Here is a 20,775-nt window from a genome sequence, read left to right as displayed (position 1 = left end):
TCGTCAAAATTCTCTAATTCTCTTACCATTGTTTTATGCATGTGCACATAATAACAAAATGAATTTACAAGGCCAACCCAATAAAAAAAAGATTCGATTTGCGCGCAATAAGATAAAAGGTTAGACAAAAAAACGTTTATTTTTGTCGGAATTTTTTTGGAAATTACATTTTAAGTTCGTGGTCAACCGAAAGGGTGTGTCTTTTCAAACGCGAATACTGAGTCCAAAATTTAAGGGTTAAGCGTGATCTTTTTGTGACTTGTAAGCATCACAATACTAACGACCGTATCCTTTTCCCGCAGCTCCGCCGCCGTATCCTCCCATTGGCGCACTGTGACCGCCATAGCCTCCGCTAACGGGAGCTGCGTGACCGCCATAACCTCCGCTTACGGGAGCAGAGTGACCGCCATAACCGCCGCTTTCGGGAGCAGAGTGACCACCATGACCTCCGCTTACGGGAGCAGCGTGACCACCGTAACCTCCGCTTACGGGAGCTGCGTGACCGCCATAACCTCCGCTTACGGGAGCAGAGTGACCGCCATAACCGCCGCTTACGGGAGCAGAGTGACCACCATGACCTCCGCTTACGGGAGCAGAGTGACCTCCATAGCCTCCACTTATGGGAGCAGCGTGACCTCCATATCCGCTTACGGGAGCTGCGTGACCGCCATAACCTCCTTGCATCGGACCACCATATCCTCCTTTCTTAGGTTGCCGAGCTGCGGATCCACCATAACCTCCGCTTACGGGAGCAGCGTGACCGCCGTAGCCTCCGCCAACGGGAGCAGCGTGACCGACGCTATATCCGCTTACGGGAGCAGCGTGACCGCCATAGCCTTTTTGCATGGGTGCAGCGTGATTCCCGTATCCTCTTGCTGGTGAGGGATGACCACCTCCATAGCCCATTCTTTGTTGGCCACCTATTATTTTGGAATTTAATTCACTTGAATTGTGTTCTTAAATCCTTACAACAAATAATTGCGTTTTCGTTTTTAAAATGATTCAATTTCTACATAGATCGAGATATTACCATAGCCACCCCTTCCGCTGCCACCGCCTCTACCTGTATCAACAAGTAAATTAGATTACATTTACTGATTCATGAGCTTCTCTTAACTTTTCCAAAATTTTGAGATTTAAAAATGGTTTAATTTATTACCTTTTCTAGACGCGCTGGATGAGGTTGCAAGAGCGGCTGTTAGCACCACTGCCCACTGTACAAAAAGAAATAGTTTAAATTAAACAATTCGTTGGTTAACGTCGTTTAAAGATAAAATCTTGGATAAAATGAAACACACCAGAATCTTTGAGAATAGAAGCATTTTGAAAATTTACGCTTGAGACTCTTGTGTTTGCAATAACCGAACAGGTTTGCAAGTGAAGAGAAATAGATTTGCCATCGTCTTTTTATAGTAGGTGTGAGGGAAAAGACCTTCGGAAACGAGTGATTATTTTACCTGTTCGTGCAAGACTCCTCGTACTCGTCATCGTCTGGAATCGTTGGTAGAGTGCGCCTACTGCTTCTCTCGTGCCACCTTCAAGGAACGAACAATAGGACGTCATTATTAAAATGGAGACAAACATGTTCATGCGGAAAAAAAAAGATGTGAGTTCTTCACGGATATTTTTTTCGACCAACCTTCAGCCACTCTCTTTTTCGTATTTTCTTTTTTATTATTATTATTTATAGCATGGGATTTCCCAAGTAGGAATACCACACTGACCTTGAAAAGCTGCCACCAATATTCTCCGCTTTTGCGGCGCTGACCTCTCTTGTTTCGATTCTGTATACAGAACTTTTATATAATAGACAGCTACGGCATCAAAGTAACAAATAATGCCGTATTCTATATTTTTCATTAATCAAAATCTCCCGTAAAATCTATTGACAAATTTCGAAATGGGCAAAAATAAAAAATATTGCGCTAGTTTTTAAAATTAAATTTAATGGTTTAGATGACGTAACTTAAGCCTTCACACCAATGAATCTCACGACTCAGAAAACGGAAAGGGGCGATAGTAGCCTATATGCCATGCACGATTTCTTTTTGTATCCAATTTAATGTTATGAAAGAACAAGGCTCTGGAAAAATGGGCTTTTGACTCTGCTCAGTCCGGAGTTGAAATAAGGAGAGCGGTCAGGAGCTGATAAATATAACAAGAGTCAAATTATAGGCAACTCGCAGCTGACCTTAGTCTAAAAAAATGTTCGACATTTTACCGCATTATTAGTTTATGACGAAATATATGTCAACTACTACATGATCGCCGTCACCGTTTATACTTTTTATTTCTAGTGAAACGACAGCAATTTTCCGTCAAGTATTCTTATATTTATTTGGTCAGGATAAAAGCAAAAGGCTTTGTCCATTTTTCTGAAGTAATAGATGAACAATATTTTGAAAGTTATTCGTTTATTTTTATTCGTTTTTTGGTTTTTTTTTTTGAAAATTGCATTTTTAATTACGCCAACCGAAGGATATGTCTTCAAACGTGACACTCAATCAAAAATTCAAAATTGGGCAAGTCGAATAAGGCTTAAGCGTGATCTGTTGTGACTTATAAGCAACATACTAACGTCCGTATCCTTTTCCCGCAGCTGCGCCGCCATATCCTCCCATTGGCGCACTATGACCGCCATAGCCTCCGCTTACGGGAGCTGCGTGACCATAGCCTCCGTGCATCGGACTACCATTTCCTCCTTTCTTAGGTTGCCGAGCTGCAAATCCACCATAACCGCTGCTTACGGGAGCTGCGTGACCTCCATAACCGCCGCTTACGGGAGCAGAGTGACCTCCATAACCGCCGCTTACGGGAGCAGCGTGACCTCCATATCCGCTTACGGGAGCAGATTGACCGCCATAACCGCCGCTTACGGGAGCTGCGTGACCGCCATAACCGCCGCTTACGGGAGCAGCGTGACCTCCATATCCGCTTACGGGAGCAGATTGACCGCCATAACCGCCGCTTACGGGAGCAGCGTGACCTCCATATCCGTTTACGGGAGCAGCATGTCCCACGTAGCCTCCGCCAACGGGAGCAGCGTGACCTCCATATCCTCCTTTCTTAGGTTGCCGAGCTGCGTGACCCCCAGCATATCCGCTTACGGGAGCAGCGTGATTTCCGTATCCGCTTGCTTGTGCAGGGTGACCACCCCCATAGCCCATACTTTGTTGGCCTCCTAAATAATTTTGAAAATTCAGTAATGCGAATTGTGTTTGTTAATTCTTACGATAAAATCATTTTGTTTTCGTATTAATGATTAGATTCAGGATTTTTTTTACTTTAATGATTTTCAGATTTAAAAAAAATTATATTTGCTTTTACCTTTTCTAGAAGCGCTGGATGAGGATGCCAAAGCGGCAGTTAGCACCACTGCCCACTATGGCAAAAGAAAAAAAAATTTAGTTGACAACAATTCAGTTTTTAACGTCGTTTAAAGACAAAATGAAACACACCAGAATCTTTGAGAATAAAAGCATTTTGGAAATTTACGCTTGAGACTGTTGTGTTTGCAATAACCGAACAGGTTTGCAAGTGAAGAGCAATGAGTTCGCCATCGTCTTTTTATAGCAGGTGTGAAGGAAAAGACCTTCGGAAAACGAGAGTTAAAACGAAGATTGATTATTTTACCCACTCGTGCAAGACTCCTCGTACTATAGTCATCGTCTGGACTCGTGGTTTAGTGGCTTAGTGCGCCTATGTACTGCTTCCTCTCACGTCACCTTCAAGGAATGAACAATAGGACGTTATTATATATAATAAAAAGAAAACCCATTCATGCGGAAAAAAATAGATGTTAGTTCTTCATAAACATAATTATTTATTTAACATTCAATCGCTCCCTTTTTCGTATTTTCTTTTTTTTTATTATTTATAGCTCGGGAATTTCCGTGCAGGAATACCACAGTTACCACACTTACTTTGAAAAGCTGGCAACGATGTTCTCCGCTTTTGTGGCAATTACATCTCTTATTTAAATTTTGTATTATGCTTTTATAAAATGCTACGGCATCAAAGCAACAAATAATTATACCGTATTTTGTATTCTTCATAACTAAAATATTCAATTATTCATAAAGATCAAAAAAGAAAAAATATTTCGCTAGTTTTTTAATAAAATTTTATGGTCTGGGGATGACGTAACTTAAGCCTTCACACCAATGTATCTCAAGACTCGGATAAAACTTAAAGGGGGAGTATAATATGCCATGCCCGATTTCTTCCTGTATTCAATGTTAAGTTAAGAAGGCTCAGGATAAATGGCCTTGATTCTGCACAATCCGGAGTTGAAATAAGGACTGATGATTATCAGGATGGCCAAATTATGTTCGTCCTTAAAATACATTGAAAAGCGTCAAGAACGCCAAGAGCTGATAAATCTACAAATAGTCCGAATGGCTACTCGCTAGTGACGTAATCCCTAAACATTTTTCGACATTTAACCACATTATATGAGTTCACGACGAAATATATGTCAGCTAGTCTACAACATATGATCGCCGTCACCGTTTATACTTTTTATTTCTAGTGAAACGACAGCAATTTTTCCGTCAAGTATTCTTATATTTATTACGTCCCAATAAGGGCAGCAAAAATCTTTTTTCCATTTTTCTGAAGTAATTGATGAACAATATTTTAAAAGTTATTCATTTATTTTTATTCGTTTTTTGGTTTTTTTTTTGAAAATTGCATTTTTAATTACGCCAACCAAAGGATATGTCTTCAAACGTGACACTCAATCAAAAATTCCAAATTGGGAAAGTCGAATAAGGCTTATGTGTGATCTTGTTGGGGCTTGTAAGAATCAGAATACTAACGACCGTATCCTTTTCCCGCAGCTCCACCGCCGTATCCTCCCATTGGCGCACCATGACCACCATAATTTCCACTGCTTACGGGAGCAGCGTGACCACTATGACTGCTTACGGGAGCAGAGTGACCTCCATAGCCTCCGCTTACGGGAGCAGCTTGACCGCCATATCCTCCTTTCTTAGGTTGCCGAGCAGCGGGACTGCCGTGACCCCCATATCCGCTTACGGGTGCAGAGTAACCGCCATAACCGCCGCTTACGGGTGCAGAGTGTCCGCCATAGCCTCCGCTTACGGGAGCAGCGTGATTTCCGTATCCGCTTGCTGGTGCGGAATGACCACCCCCATATCCCATACTTTTTTGGCCCCCTAAATAATTTTGAAAATTCAGTAATGTGAATTGTGTTTGTAAATTCTTACGATAAAATCATTTCGTTTTCGTATTAACGTAATGATTAAATTTCCACATAGATCAAGATATTATTACCATAACCACTGCTTCTGCTGCCGCCACCTCTACCTGTATTAACAAGTATATTGATTAGATTCAGGAACTTCTCTTTACATAAATATGAATTTGGGAATTTAAAAAAAAAATCTGTTATTACCTTTTCTAGACGCGCTGGATGAGGATGCGAAAGCGGCTGTTAGCACCACTGCCCACTGTAACAAAAGAAGAACAAAATTAGTTTAAAACAAATAGCAGATAACGTCGTTTAAAGACAAAATTACACACCAGGATCTTTGAGAATAGAAGCATTTTGAAAATTTACGCTTGAGACTCTTGTGTTTGCAATAACCGAACAGGTTTGCAAGTGAAGAGAAATAGATTTGCCATCGTCTTTTTATAGTAGGTGTGAGGGAAAAGACCTTCGGAAACGAGTGATTATTTTACCTGTTCGTGCAAGACTCCTCGTACTCGTCATCGTCTGGAATCGTTGGTAGAGTGCGCCTACTGCTTCTCTCGTGCCACCTTCAAGGAACGAACAATAGGACGTCATTATTAAAATGGAGACAAACATGTTCATGCGGAAAAAAAAAGATGTGAGTTCTTCACGGATATTTTTTTCGACCAACCTTCAGCCACTCTCTTTTTCGTATTTTCTTTTTATTTTTGTAATTTATAGCATGGGATTTCCCGTGTAGGAATACCCCAAACTGACCTTGACAAGTTGCCACCAATATTCTCCGCTTTTGCGGCGCTGACCTCTTGTTTCGATTCTGTATATAGAACTTTTATATAATAGACAGCTACGGCATCAAAGTAACAAATAATGCCGTATTCTATATTTTTCATTATTTAAAATCAATTGACAAATTTCAAAATGGGCAAAAATAAAAAATATTGCGCTAGTTTTTTAAATTAATTTAATGGTCTAGATGACGTAACTTAAGCCTTCACACCCATGAATCTCACGACTCAGAAAACGGAAAGGGGCGATAGTATATGCCATGCACGATTTCTTCTTGTATCCAATTTAATGTTATGAAAGAACAAGGCTCTGGAAAAATGGGCTTTTGACTCTGTCTTGTCCGGAGTTGAAATAAGGACTGATAATTATCAGGATGGCCAATTTATGATTCTTACGTAAAATATATTTATGGAAAAGCGTATCAAGAGCGGTCAGGAGCTGATAAATATAATAATACTCAAATTATAGGCAACTCGCAGCTGAAAAAAATGTTCGACATTTTACCGCATTATTAGTTTATGACGAAATATATGTCAACTACAACATATGATCGCCGTCGCCGTTTAGACTTTTTATTTCTAGTGAAACGACAGCAATTTTCCGTCAAGTATTCTTATATTTATTTGGTCAGGATAAGAGCAAAAGGCTTTGTCCATTTTTCTGAAGTAATTGATGAACAATACATATTTATAGTTATATAGTTATTCGTTTATTTTTGTTCGTTTTTTTTGTTTTTTTTTTTTGAAAATTGCATTTTAAGTACGCCAACCGAAAGGGTATGTCTTCAAACGTGACACCCGATCAAAAATACAAAATTGGGCAAGTCAAATAAGGCTTAAGCGTGATCTTTTTGTGACTTATAAGCAGGATACTAACGACCGTATCCTTTTCCCGCAGCTCCGCCGCCGTGTCCTTGCATTGGCGCACTATGACCGCCATAGCCTCCGCTTACGGGAGCAGCGTGTCCTCCATATCCGCTTACGGGAGCTGCGTGACCGCCATAGCCTCCTTGCATCGGACCACCATATCCTCCTTTCTTAGGTTGCCGGGCTGCGGATCCACCATAACCACTGCTTACGGGAGCAGAGTGACCGCCATAACCGCCGCTTACGGGAGCTGCGTGACCACCGTAACCTCCGCTTACGGGAGCAGAGTGACCACCATATCCGTTTACGGGAGCAGCGTGACCTCCATATCCGCTTACGGGAGCAGCATGTCCACCGTAGCCTCCGCCAACGGGAGCAGCGTGACCTCCATATCCTCCTTTCTTAGGTTGCCGAGCTGCGTGACCCCCAGCATATCCGCTTACGGGAGCAGCGTGATTTCCGTATCCGCTTGCTTGTGCAGGGTGACCACCCCCATAGCCCATACTTTGTTGGCCTCCTAAATAATTTTGAAAATTCAGTAATGCGAATTGTGTTTGTTAATTCTTACGATAAAATCATTTTGTTTTCGTATTAATGATTAGATTCAGGATTTTTTTTACTTTAATGATTTTCAGATTTAAAAAAAATAATATTTGCTTTTACCTTTTCTAGAAGCGCTGGATGAGGAAGCCAAAGCGGCAGTTAGCACCACTGCCCACTGTAGCAAAAGAAAAAAACAAAAAACCAATTAGTTAACAACAATTCAGTGGTTAACGTCGTTTAAAGACAAAATGAAAAACACCAGAATCTTTGAGAATAGAAGCATTTTGGAAATTTACGCTTAAGACTGTGTGTTTGCAATAACCGAACAGGTTTGCAAGTGAAGAGCAATGAGTTCGCCATCGTCTTTTTATAGCAGGTGTGAAGGAAAAGACCTTCGGAGAACGAGAGTTAAAACGAAGATTGATTATTTTACCCACTCGTGCAAGACTCCTCGTACTAGTCATCGTCTGGACTCGTGGTTTAGTGGCTTAGTGCGCCTACGTCCTGTTTCCTCTCACGTCACCTTCAAGGAATGAACAATAGGACGTTATTACATAAAATAAAAAGAAAAACTATTCATGCGGAAAAAAATAGAATTTAGTTCTTCATAAATATAATTATTTATTTAACATTCAATCGCTGCTTTTTTCGTATTTTCTTTTTTATTATTATTTATAGCACCGGCAGAGCTCCGGAATTTCCGTACAGGAATACCACAGTTACCACACTGACTTTGAAAAGCTGGCAATGATGTTCTCCGCTTTTGTGGCAATTACACCCCTTTTTCAAATTCTGTATTATTATGCTTTTATAAAGTAGACATCTACGGCATTAAAGCTATGGCAATACTTTAGTGCCATTTTTCGGACATCATAAATTAAAACATTTTTCAAACATATTTTGTAAAGTAAAAACTAAAAGTAAAAACTTTTGTTAAATTTTTGTTAAATTTGTAAATGTAATTTTAAAAGAAAAAACTAAATGTAAAATCAAAAGTCTATTTTTAAAAGTTAATTTAAAAAGCAAAAGCTAAATGTTAAAGTAAAAATGAAATGTAAAAACCATTGGCTATTGTTAAAAGATAAATGTTAAACTAAAAACTAAACTTAAAAACTATCGAGTCCGCGAGCTATCCCGCCCCTCCAGTGCTGCCACCTAGCGACCGCTAGTGCAAACGCCCATACAGACCTAGAGATCGGCGTCTCTTGCTCCCCTCCCTATAGACCGTTGCGCCCTCTACATAAAGAGTGTGCGGATTCAAATTAAGATCTGATGCGTTATTTCAACTTTTTCCCCCATGTCATTTCAGATATTCATAATCAAGAAATACATAACTGTATCTTTTTTCAACAAGAAAAAAAGAAAGCAAATTAGAGCATTCCTTTGTATTCGGTTGTCTTTCATTAATAGATACATTGTTTTATACCACTTTAACTTAAATCCATGTTCAATTCGCTGGATACTCCTGCAGCATTTCCGTGATGTCCGGAGCTATCTTTCTGGATAGAGTCGAAAAGAATCTGAAAAATAATTGGTGTTAGCACATTCATTTCTAAGACGAAAAAATTGAAACAGTAGTTATTTTATTACCTGAAGATGAACGAATATGCAGAACGAACTCGTTAAGTTGTGGGTTGTTATCCGAATCAGGAATGACCAGCAATGCAGTCACAGCTCGAATGGATGAACGCTGTTCAAATCATTTTGTTGGAGACGCTAGTTTTTGATAATATAAAAATGATTCTAGGAAGCTGAACCCACATTCAGTTAATTTTGCATTTCATATTCTTGTTTAACAGCGTTCGCCTTGACTCTGGCGGTGCAAGTATTTCGTAGATGTTCGACAAATCGATCGAGTCGCTGAAGAACAGCCGTAGGACATAGATTGGCTAGACGGGCGACCGTTAAATACGTCAACATTTTAATATTGTTATGAGCTGCAAATAAATTTCAAAAGAACGTGAACATTGAGTTACGTTTTAAGTGCTTTTTGAAAGAAAACACAGCAAACCTTTCAATCCTAGTTCAACGTGATTCAAAAATTCGAAAACATCCAATCGATCAAGACACGAATCCAGAAGGTTGTACATGCATTCGAAAGCGGCCTTACCACGGTCTAGACCATCGTCAACCGTGTGCTTGAAGGGACCCATTTCAACTTCGCGGACTAACTCTTTCTGTGAATTAATTTTTTTTTGATTAATTAAGGATAATTCGATCGTCAAAAAAGACTCCAATCATTGAATACTTACTCTAACTTTAGTTTCATTATAAAGCTGAGGCAAAACGGAATCGAGCAAGTCTCTGACCAACGAAGGCTTGTTGTGTGCTGCCGAATTGAACGCAATGATTACCACTCGTCGCACATTCAAGTCGTCATCCTATTACAGATTCAATTTGACGTTCCGTTTATGTTAATCACGATGAAACCTTATTATTTACCTGTAAGGTTTGAAGAAAATTGCCGATGCATTGCTTCAGCAGAGGATCAATGGTTTGAACTTGATCGAAAATGCTGAATTTGGGTGCTGCTGTGACGATCGTACTTCTCATCAACGCAGAAGGGCAGTTCAGAGCAGCTCGAAGACGTGGAAGCAATCCCTCAGGATCTGTCAGCGTAAGCTTTCCCAAACACTCGGCTACAACATTGCATGTTCCTTCTTCATTACAATCGCAGTGACGGAAGAGAAGATCCCAAATTCGTGGGACAAATGGACGTAATTGTGCAATGGCCTCGATTCCAAGTGATAGCGAAGTAATCACTTCCTATAACGAGTGGAGCAGCAAATACTGGCGCCGCGATTGATTTTCAATCTGAGTAAGAATAAAGGGCAAGAAACCTGGAAGATTTCAAACTGTTACAGATCCGAGGGCGTGCGAAGTTGCAGATTTCACCTGTAGAAAACGGATATAGATTGATTCAGATAGTTGAGAAAGTAATAGACGTACTTCCTCATTTGGTGGGTCGAAAGAATCGCTGATTGCTTGTCCTAACCCTGGAACCTGGTTAAGATCAATTCGTTTGCCGATCTCTCCAATACAAAGGAGCGCAAAAATGTGTTGCCAATCAGAATGAGGTCTCTGAGCCTTCTGGAGGAAATTCTGCACCAATGTAAAAGCTTCAGAAACTGGTTGAGTTACAACCAATGAAGCAACAGTCTGAGCGACAGAATGATGAGCAGTATTGTGAAGACCAGGTTTCGACGCCAAATTCATCATAAACATCAACAGATCGCGGTAGCCAAGACAAGATCCTGGGTGGTAAATATTTGTTGCCATCAAAGGATTTCAGTTTAAACTAATGAAAAAGCATCACTAACCAGGTGCATTAAACTCGACCAATGCCTGTAGAAAATCGAGAAGGGAGCCCAAAGCCACACCTTGAAACAGAGGTGAACGCAAGATATTGAAAATTTCAGACAAAATGCCTCAAAATGTCTGTAAATGGCTCCGTGGATGATGAATGAGTAGCTGTAGGAATTCTCTCATCTGTAGCAAAAAAATTTGAAAAGCATTAGCCTGAAGGATTCTCCAGTTTATGGAGACAGAACTAAATGATATGTTTACCTAGATATTGTTTCACTTTCTTTACGTCCACATCTAATTTCTTTCTCCTTTGTACTTCAGAAACAGACCGCTCATTTAGAATTATGCTAGTGGGAAAATGAGTTTAGGATGTGAATTTATTCAATATATTATTATGATGTAAATTACCAATTGGACACATGGTTTTCCAATAGGGACAATTCTACTGAACATCCACATGTTAAGACAGTCCTCAAAAATGATGTCTCGAGACATAATGAGATAGAGATATTATGACAATGAAATGACAAACTCTATGGAATAAATAGAGCAAACTTTTGGTTGAAGAAGCCGTGAAATGTCAAGCAATTGAGTATGAAGTATTTGGACTTTTTGACATACGTGACTACGCCATCACAGACTGCGAGTTTGGCTAAACAGCACTATTCCGCACACTCTTTATGTAGAGGGCGCAACGGTCTATAGGGAGGGGAGCAAGAGACGCCGATCTCTAGGTCTGTATGGGCGTTTGCACTAGCGGTCGCTAGATGGCAGAACAGGAGGGGCGGGATAGCTCGCGGACTCGATAGTTTTTAAGTTTAGTTTTTAGTTTAACATTTATCTTTTAACAATAGCCAATGGTTTTTACATTTCATTTTTACTTTAACATTTAGCTTTTGCTTTTTAAATTAACTTTTAAAAATAGACTTTTGATTTTACATTTAGTTTTTTCTTTTAAAATTACATTTACAAATTTAAAAAAAATTTAACAAAAGTTTTTACTTTTAGTTTTTACTTTACAAAATATGTTTGAAAAATTGTTTAATTTATGATGTTCGAAAAATATGGGGTGCCGTTGTACCTTTTTACCAACAAAGAAATATTAAACAATAAATGAAACATTATAATAACTTAAATCAATCGTGACATTTTATTATAACAAAAAATCTAACATTCATTAAATAATTTAAACATTCATTTAACATTCATTAAATTTTAACATTCATTTAACATACATTAAACACTTAAAACGCCAAAGTAACACTTTGGTAATTCAAATAAAACATAAAAAATTAAATGTAAAATTAATCAAACGGCCTATCGACTAACATTCGAAAAAACAATCAATCTTTCGGGTAAGCTATTATTAAATAAACCATGTCTTGGCAAACTTAACATTATATCTAACATCATTCGCTATCTAACAGATTAATTAATCGCGAGAAATTAATAAATCATGTTATCAAACATTTTATTTAAAGAAAAATGTAAAGAAAACGGCTATAGTAAACATATACGTATAAAATGTATAATGAAATCAATATACATGCCGTATTAAAAGAACCAATACGGCAAAACCCAATGATGTCCATCACTATAATCCTATAAACTATGGAACGCAAAATGACCCCCTAAAATTGTAGCACTCGACTAGTGCTATTTATTTTTGAAATCACGGCAGAACGAATGGCTATATATCGATTGTTTGCATTTGCAATGCGTTGATATCGATTCATGATCTTTTCCACGAAAAATAGTGGAAAGTATTGCTGTGGAAAGACGAGAGAGGCGGCAGTGGCCGCTACCTTTCGCTATGACCGATCCATTTCATTCCGCCTCGTCCAGCCGGACCAACACCAGCGACTGGAAAAGTCAGCGGACGCTGTCACCCAGCCCGGAGTGTTCCGAAGACAAACGTACTCACAGAAATTCAGCTTTACGGCGCTGGCGACGCGAAAAATAATATTTTCAAATGCTTTGCGGTAGATCTATAGCGCTATCGAAGCGATCTAGTTTAAGTGATCGTAGCGCAATTTACTTCATTGCATTATTTACGAAACGCGCAAGCGCTTCGTTAATTTAAATAAAATGTTGCGAAAGGGAAAACGATTTCGGCGATTGGACGAGTAGCTCGCGCCCGTACATGATATTAGCGCTTGTCACGGGTCCGTTCGCTATCTTAGCGCTAATCGTCGCCCGTTAACTGTTTAGACGGCTCGCTGAGCCCGGCTGAGCCAAAAATGTCAAATTTTTCGCGCTGGATCTAGCGCTATCTAAAGCGCGCATTGCGCTAATAATTAATTTAAGATAACTTTCGCGCAATGCGGTAAATTTAGCCCAATTAAATTCATCACATATTAATTTACAAACGCGCACTGATGCTTGCTAAAATAAATATTTAGCGCTAGATCTAGCGCTTTGTAATCGCGTATGGCGCTAGTGATTTAGAATATGAATTTATAACACGCGGTGTTGCACGCAAACACGGTCGGACTTCATCCAAACGGATCACGAATTTAGGCGTCTAGCTCGACGTCGTTCAAGATGCTCATCGTCTCAATATAAACTTGCCAAATTCGAGTGCAACACCGATTATTCTAAAATCTATTCTTATTTATTATATATTATGAGAAGAACGCGAACATGAACTCTTACGCCTTAATTTAAATTTTATGTAATGCGCATTAAGTAGCGCTAAACATTAAATATTTTAGCGCTTGCGCGTTTCGTAAATTATGTTATAAAAGGAATTGCGCTAAATTAAGCGCAGGTAGTTTATCACAAGTAAATCACTAGCGCCATACGCGCTTGCAAAGCGCTAGATATATAGCGCAAAATATTTATTTTAGCAAGTTATTTGCGTTTGTAAATTATTTAATATAAACAGTGGAGGGGCGCGATGATTAGCGCTTACATAGCGCACGGACTCGCGACAAGCGTTAATATTATGAACGGATGAGCGCTACTCGTCCAGTCGCCACAATCGTTTTCCCTGTCGCATCAACCGTTTATTTAAATTAACGGAGCGCTTGCGCGTTTCTTAAATAATGCGAAGAATAAAGAAATGTGCTAAATAGGCCTATAGCGCATCGCGCGCAAGTTTATCGCAAACACATCGCTAGCGCCACGCGAGCTTAGATAGCGCTAGATCTAGCGCAAAACATTTGAATGAATTATATTTCGCGTATAATGAGCCGCCGAAACAGCGGACGGGCGACAGCTCTAAAATAGCGGACGGTCCAGCGATAAGCGCTGAAAAAACGGGCGGGCTCATCATGTTACTCGTCTGACCCAGTCGCCGCAGTCAGTCGCAGTCGTTTCCCTTCGCATTAAATAAATAAAAAATATTTTTGAGCGACGCGCATTCAGTAACATTATTTAAGCGCTTGTTAGTTTTTTAATTATGTGATTATAAATAAAACGGAATAAAACGCTCAAACATGCGCTTATCGTGTAAGAATCTCCCGTTTGTAGTAGGCTACTGGATACAAACTGGCTATAAAGGGGGTGAAGGTGAAGCATGCAGTTAGATTTTTTTACCGCCGGCTGCATTTTAAACAAATTTCCAGTTTTATATCATGAAGCTTACAGAAATAATTACAAATTAATCGACATTTCTGGCCGCCAGATGGATCTTAACAAATGGGGGAGGGGGCAAAAAAAATAGAACTTGGAATGGTTGCAATTTTTTTTTAAATTCAAATAATGAATGACAGATAGATGAAAAGTTTAACAACGAACACACTTTAAATTTAACATTTCATTTAATGTCACATTCGGTCACATTTTATTGTAGATTAAAATCGTCATTGATCTAATATCGGTGTTAGATGCTAAGTTACACCCGGTTACACCGTTACAGCACTCTTGATCATTTTTTTTATTTGTGTTTCATCTATTACTGTTTATTAGATGGAAGATTCATTTTAGATGACAGGTTTGATTGAAGATTCATGTTAGATTATAGGTTTGATTGAAGATTCATGTTAGATTATAGGTTTGTTGGTAAAAAGGTACAACGGCACCCCATAGAAAAATGGCACTAAAGTATTGCCATATAAAGCAACAAATAATATCGTATTCTGTATTCTTCATAACTAAAATGTTCAATTATTCATAAACATCAAAATAGGCAAAAATAAAAAATATTGCGCTAGTTTTTTAAATTAAATTAAATGGTCTAGATGACGTAACTTAAGCCTTCGCACCAATGTATCTCAAGACTCAGATAAAACTGAAAGGGGGAGTATAATATGCCATGCACGATTTCTTCCTGTATTCAATGTTAAGTTAAGAAGGCTCAGGATAAATGGCCTTGATTCTGCACAATCCGGAGTTGAAATAAGGACTGATGATTATCAGCTAGGATGGCCAAATTATGGTCGTCCCTAAAATACATTTATTGAAAAGCGTCAAGAACGCCAAGAGCTGATAAATCTAAAAATCGTCCAAATGGCTACTCGCTAGTGACGTAATCCCTAAAAAAATTTCGACAATAACCACATTATGTGTTCATGACGAAATATATGTCAGCTCGGCTACAACATATGATCGTTTATACTTTTTATTTCTTTTGAAACGACGCGACAGCAATTTTTCCGTCACTTATTCCTATATTTATTACGTCCCAATAAGGGCAGCAAAAATCTTTTTTCCATTTTTCTGAAGTAATTGATGAACAATATTTTGAAAGTTATTCGTTTATTTTTATTTGTTTTTTTTTTGTTTTTTTTTGAAAATTGCATTTTAAGTACGCCAACCGAAAGGGTATGTCTTCAAACGTGACACTCAATCAAAAATACAAAATTGGGCAAGTCGAATAAGGCTTAAGCATGAACTGTTGTGAATTGTCTAAGCAGAATACTAACGACCGTATCCTTTTCCCGCAGCTCCGCCGCCGTATCCTTGCATTGGCGCACTGTGTCCGCCATAGCCTCCGCTTACGGAAGCAGAGTGACCTCCATATCCGCTTACGGGAGCTGCGTGACCGCCATAGCCTCCTTGCATCGGACCTCCATATCCTCCCATTGGCGCACTGTGTCCGCCATAGCCTCCGCTTACGGGACTAGAGTGACCACCATAACCGCTGCTTATGGGAGCAGCGTGACCTCCATATCCGCTTACGGGAGCTGCGTGACCTCCATAGCCTCCTTGCATCGGACCTCCATATCCTCCTTTCTTAGGTTGCCGAGCTGCGTGACCCCCATATCCGCTTACGGGAGCAGAGTGACCGCCATAGCCTCTTTGCATGGGTGCAGCGTGATTCCCGTATCCTCTTGCTGGTGAGGGATGACCACCTCCATAGCCCATTCTTTGTTGGCCACCTATTATTTTGGAAGTTAATTAACTTGCATTGTATTCTTAACTTCTTACAACAAATAATTGCGTTTTCGTTTTTAAAATGTTTCAATTTCTACATAGATCGAAATATTATTACCATAACCGCCCATTCCGCTGCCACCGCCTTTACCTGTATCAACAAGTAAATTAGATTAGATTTACTGATTCAGGAGCTTCTCTTAACTTTTCCAAAATTTTGAGGATCAAAAATGGTTTTATTTATTACCTTTTCTAGACGCGCTGGATGAGGTTGCAAGAGCGGCTGTTAGAACCACTGCCCACTGTAGAAAAATAAATAGTTTAAATTTAAACAATTCGTTGGATAACGTCGGTTAAAGATAAAATGAAACACACCAGAATCTTTGAGAATAGAAGCATTTTGGAAAATTACGCTTAAGACTGTTGTGTTTGCAATAACCGAACAGGTTTGCAAGTGAAGAGAAATAGATTTGACGCCGTCTTTTTATAGCAGGTGTGAAGGAAAAGACCTTCGGAAATGACTACTAGATAAAAAGAAGATTGATTATATAAACTGCTCGTGCACGATGTACATCTCATCGTCTGGTCTTGTGGTTTAGTCACTTTAGTTTTGCGCCTACTGCCTCTTCTCGTGTCACCTTCAAGGTAACGAAGAATAGGTCGACGTTTGAAAAGGAGACAAACTATTCATGCGGGAAAAAAAGATGTTAGTTCTTCATGGACATTTTTGTGACTGACCTTCAGCCATTCTCTTTTCCATATTTACCCATTTTTCAGTATTAATGATAGCTCGGGAATTCCCTTACACACCACACTGGACACTGGCAATATCCATACCGCTCTTGCGGCTGACCTCTCTTGTTTCGATTCTTTATATTCAGAGTAGACTATGTATAGTATTAATATAACACCGCAAACGGCATAGGATATTCTTATCTAACAATTTTTAAAAAAGTTTGTCTGGAAAATAGCATAGTCCAGAGTTGAAATAAGGACTGATGATTATTAGGATTACCAGTACATTTTTATTTCTGTACCGACTGGCGAGAGCTGATAACCATACATAGTGTCCAAATTTGATGATGATCGTATCCGCATTTTGACGAACTGCATGTCAAAAATACAACATGATTGTCATCACCGTTTATAAATAGTACACTGATTTATTTCTAGCGAAACCTGAAACGACAGCATTTTCTTTATTTATGATGTTAGGACACGAACGAACAGTTTTTGGCCTTGAAGGAAGTCTTTTTACATTTTTGTGCTGATCCGCCACTCATGAAAGCAGGAGCAGGTGTGCGAACAACGAAGGAATAAAATTGATGAAACTCATTGCCAACCTTGTAATAACACAGAAAACTCGGAAAAACCACACGCTAATATAAATGTCCCCGAAAAACGCCGTCAATGACCGCAAAAATGTGTAGAAATTTGATATCATGGCCTAACATGATAGTTATAGCTATACTGATATCACACGACATGAAGGTAAAAATTATAATCGCATCTTTGAATTACTTCATATTTTGGGTCGTCGAATTGTTTCCTGGCAAATTTTTACGCAAAAGATGAAATATATTTGCCCTCTAAAATCGTATAAAGATGCTTAGTGGTTGCACGAATATGCGTTTTGAATAATCGCGCGCCCATGAGCCAACTTGCTTTGGAAATGTTACCCTGATTTAAGAACGAAGCCGGGGATAAAGTCTCATTTCTTTTGTAGTAAATAAAAATATAAACAAGCATATAGGCTAGTTAAAGGTTGACTTCAGTATATTATGTATTATGAAATATTGATGGATTTACCCCAGCAAAGCCTATGGTCGAGGCCGAATTGGGAATTACATAATGAAGGTATTTGGCAAGTCGGAGACGTAAAAAAAAAAATAAGTAAAAACAATTAGAATTAAAAAGCAATAAAACAGGGATTTTTTTCAATGTACCAGCATACACAAAGTAAATGAGTAATTAAACTTCGATTAGATTTTTGTTGGCCACTTGAAAGATAGTGGATTCCACTCTGCGTTTTATCTAGACAGCTATATATTTGTAGCGGGCTATCGGCAGTTGGTAAATCTCCTTTAATACCACGTATGCAACAAAAAAGAATAAAAGTATGCAACAAATTAATCGGGGTTGAATATTTTGGGATACGACTGGCGACATGAATTAATACCACCAGCGGTATTCAGGATCATCTTTGCAATAGTTATAAACGATAAAGCCATCCGTGTTTCCGACACCCAAGCAGTATCCATCATCGCTAGCGATTTGCCGTTTCTCGTTATAAGTCCACGTTTTAGCGCTGGCAGTATCCATGCAATCCACTTGGTTGACGTACCATCCCTTGCCTGTCAAACACTTGCCATTGCCGTTCCTCAATTGGCCATTGACAAACTCCCAATTCTGTCCCGGCTGATTGCTCCACGGTTCGTGCTTGGCCCACGATTCGTCCTTGTAGCCACTTAAATAGCTCTTGGAAAATTCGTTGCGTAGAGCTCGGCTCTCGTTGGCAGCAGCTGACAGAGTGATTATTGCTTCCCAGCAAACCGAGTCCCAATCGTACCACAAGAACGGCGGAGTGGAATCGCAAAGATCCTGAACAACATACATCAACTTCCCGTCTTTTTTACCCTCGTAAGATAAGCACATGTTGAAGCCGTTGACGATTTGGAAACCGTGGCGATACCATTTCTGCCCTGCCCAGTCAGAATGGCAATCGTATTGGTAAAGGTACCACGACTGTTCCTTCCAGGCCGTCAAGCATTTGCCGAAATCATTTTTCAATTGGTTGTCCACAAATCGCCATCTCTGCCCGGTGGAATTTTTCCATTCCGATTCCAAAATAATTGACGCGGCTTCTAGACTGGAGTCACCTTGCACCGACAGAAAGGCTTGACCGAACTCGTTCCGCAGAAGATTGCTCCGATTGTCGTCGGAGTCCGTTTCATTTAAATTGCACTGCCAGTCCAACCGTTCGGATGACGGCGAATCGGATATCGCTGCGGATGTGAGAGCATTTGTGATTATTAAGGTTGGTCTCAATGCAGGTACGACCAAAACCATGTGGTTAATGCAAGTGCCGTTATTAGTGAACTGCATATTTTCCGTGCTGTTGGAGGCCACTATGCTGACAAAATCTTTAATCTTTTCCATCGACGGTGTGCACGGGGTCTCGACGACTAGCGATTCGATGATGAGTTGACTGTTGGTTCTCAGCGGAGCCAAATGCCGGATGAGATGTTTGTGGACATCGTGAGCTTCTTTCTTCGGTCTCAGAGAATACCCTAGTTTAATGGGAAACCGATTCATGTTGCTAAACGTTTCCATCGGAAATTCAAAATTTTTCAAATGGGCGTCGATTTGGGTTGACATTTCGGGCGATAAGGTCTGCTCTAAAGATATGGCGGCCGCAAAGGTGCCATTAGCTGAAGCCGTGTGAAATCCGCCAGATTGAGCGGAATAAATTTGGTTTTTGCTTCCGGTTTGTGGTAGGATAACGACAATCCACTTTCGGGTGTCGTATTTGTCGACGAGAAAATCGAACAAAGTTTCGGCAACTTCTTTCCGATTGCTGGCCGACTTTGACTCGATGACGCGACGCATTTCTTCTTTAATGTTTCGTTCGTTTGTCCGACATTTGTGAACCTCACCTTGGAGTCTGTTGGATAACTTGTTGAACGATTCGCTTATTGATTTCTTGAACGAAGAACTGCGGGTAAGAAAATTTAAAATAATTTGTTTTATTAAGTCATTTAAAATTTTAGATGGTTACAGTTTTACCGCGATAAGTCGGAGATGTTCCTCATCTGATTGTATTTGACGTACACCCAAAGACCGGTTTGAACGATTCCCATCATTGAATTCATTTTCTGATTTAATTTCCGGCCGTGACACTGTAAAAAATTTGACACCAATAAACAAGCAGTCAGAATTAATTAATTACCGTTTATTTTTTTTAAAACTTACTTGAATAGCATCTCGCAAGGCGACCATAATGTCAACATTGAAGGCATTTTGACCCAACAGACCGTCGATTAATGCTTCAAGGTGTTTAGGAAGTGTGACGGCTTGTTTATAGAAAACATCTCGTGTGTGTTCATCGTCCGGATGTTCCAAATATTGGCGAAAAGTCGACAGACAGTATTTGATTTCGACTTCATGGACAGAATAACCGGCAGTCACGCCAAGTGTTTTGATTTCTCTGTGGATGGATTCAATGTCGTCTTTAAGTCCATCCAGCTGGCGTTCGATTCGCTCAAAATGGGCAATGAGTTCTTCACGGTCGTTATTGGTTTCCACGAAAATTTGGTTGACATTATCAGTGAAATCGAGAATACTGAGATTAGCTTTTTTGATCACTGACGAAGAATTAACAGTAGGAAATTCGGCGAGTCTTTTAGTTCTGTGATTTCTAATCAATTTTTCTGCTGTTAAAAAATGTAATACACTTATGAGGATAAACACTAGACGAAGAAATTGATTCATTCTTTCACCAAATCAGCATCCAACTCTGCGATCCATAAGACGTATACTGTTCTCGATTCTTTGAGAGATAACTATTCAATGTTTTTTGTTATGTTATTCACAGTAGAAATCACACCCACTGTGCTGCAGGCTATACGGAGTCGACTTCAAGATAACCCGGATGAAGTCTCAGAGTCCACCCAAATTACTCGAACCAGCAACATGTCCTGCGAATCGACTCCAGCAACTCGAATTCAAAAGAAAAAG

At 39.6% G+C, this 20,775-nt stretch overlaps 2 protein-coding genes and 1 pseudogene across 51 annotated transcripts; all 3 read right to left on the bottom strand.

Annotated features, from left to right (window-relative positions):
- Positions 1–120: 120 nt before the first annotated feature.
- On the bottom strand, positions 121–16,493 carry LOC124338618 (glycine-rich cell wall structural protein-like). 50 transcript variants are annotated; one of them, XM_046792748.1, is made up of 10 exons: positions 16,414–16,493; positions 16,286–16,340; positions 16,157–16,189; positions 15,678–16,043; positions 6,932–7,192; positions 4,878–4,970; positions 2,738–2,986; positions 636–836; positions 580–602; positions 121–345 (listed from the first exon to the last, which is right to left on the bottom strand). In XM_046792748.1, exons 1-10 carry the CDS (start codon positions 16,435–16,437, stop codon positions 277–279), a joined length of 1,374 nt encoding a protein of 457 aa, XP_046648704.1. In that variant the 5' UTR covers positions 16,438–16,493; the 3' UTR covers positions 121–276. The 50 variants fall into 50 exon arrangements, with proteins under 50 accessions (XP_046648704.1, XP_046648709.1, XP_046648681.1 ...); XM_046792753.1 differs by lacking the exon at positions 580–602 and having other exon boundaries at positions 121–347; positions 612–674; positions 738–836; XM_046792725.1 differs by having other exon boundaries at positions 121–602; positions 636–674; positions 738–836.
- On the bottom strand, positions 8,813–11,183 carry LOC124338627 (annotated as a pseudogene).
- A 1,303-nt stretch (positions 16,494–17,796) lies between the features above and the next one.
- On the bottom strand, positions 17,797–20,650 carry LOC124337467. Its single transcript, XM_046791462.1, has 3 exons — positions 20,011–20,650; positions 19,825–19,937; positions 17,797–19,753 (listed from the first exon to the last, which is right to left on the bottom strand). Exons 1-3 carry the CDS (start codon positions 20,527–20,529, stop codon positions 18,211–18,213), a joined length of 2,175 nt encoding a protein of 724 aa, XP_046647418.1. The 5' UTR covers positions 20,530–20,650; the 3' UTR covers positions 17,797–18,210.
- Between the last annotated feature and the right edge of the window lie 125 nt (positions 20,651–20,775).

Source organism: Daphnia pulicaria, chromosome 4, assembly GCF_021234035.1.
Source record: "Daphnia pulicaria isolate SC F1-1A chromosome 4, SC_F0-13Bv2, whole genome shotgun sequence".
NCBI lineage: Eukaryota > Metazoa > Arthropoda > Branchiopoda > Diplostraca > Daphniidae > Daphnia > Daphnia pulicaria.
The sequence above is the reverse complement of the archived record's forward strand: the minus strand, read 5'-3'. Positions and strand labels throughout refer to the sequence as shown.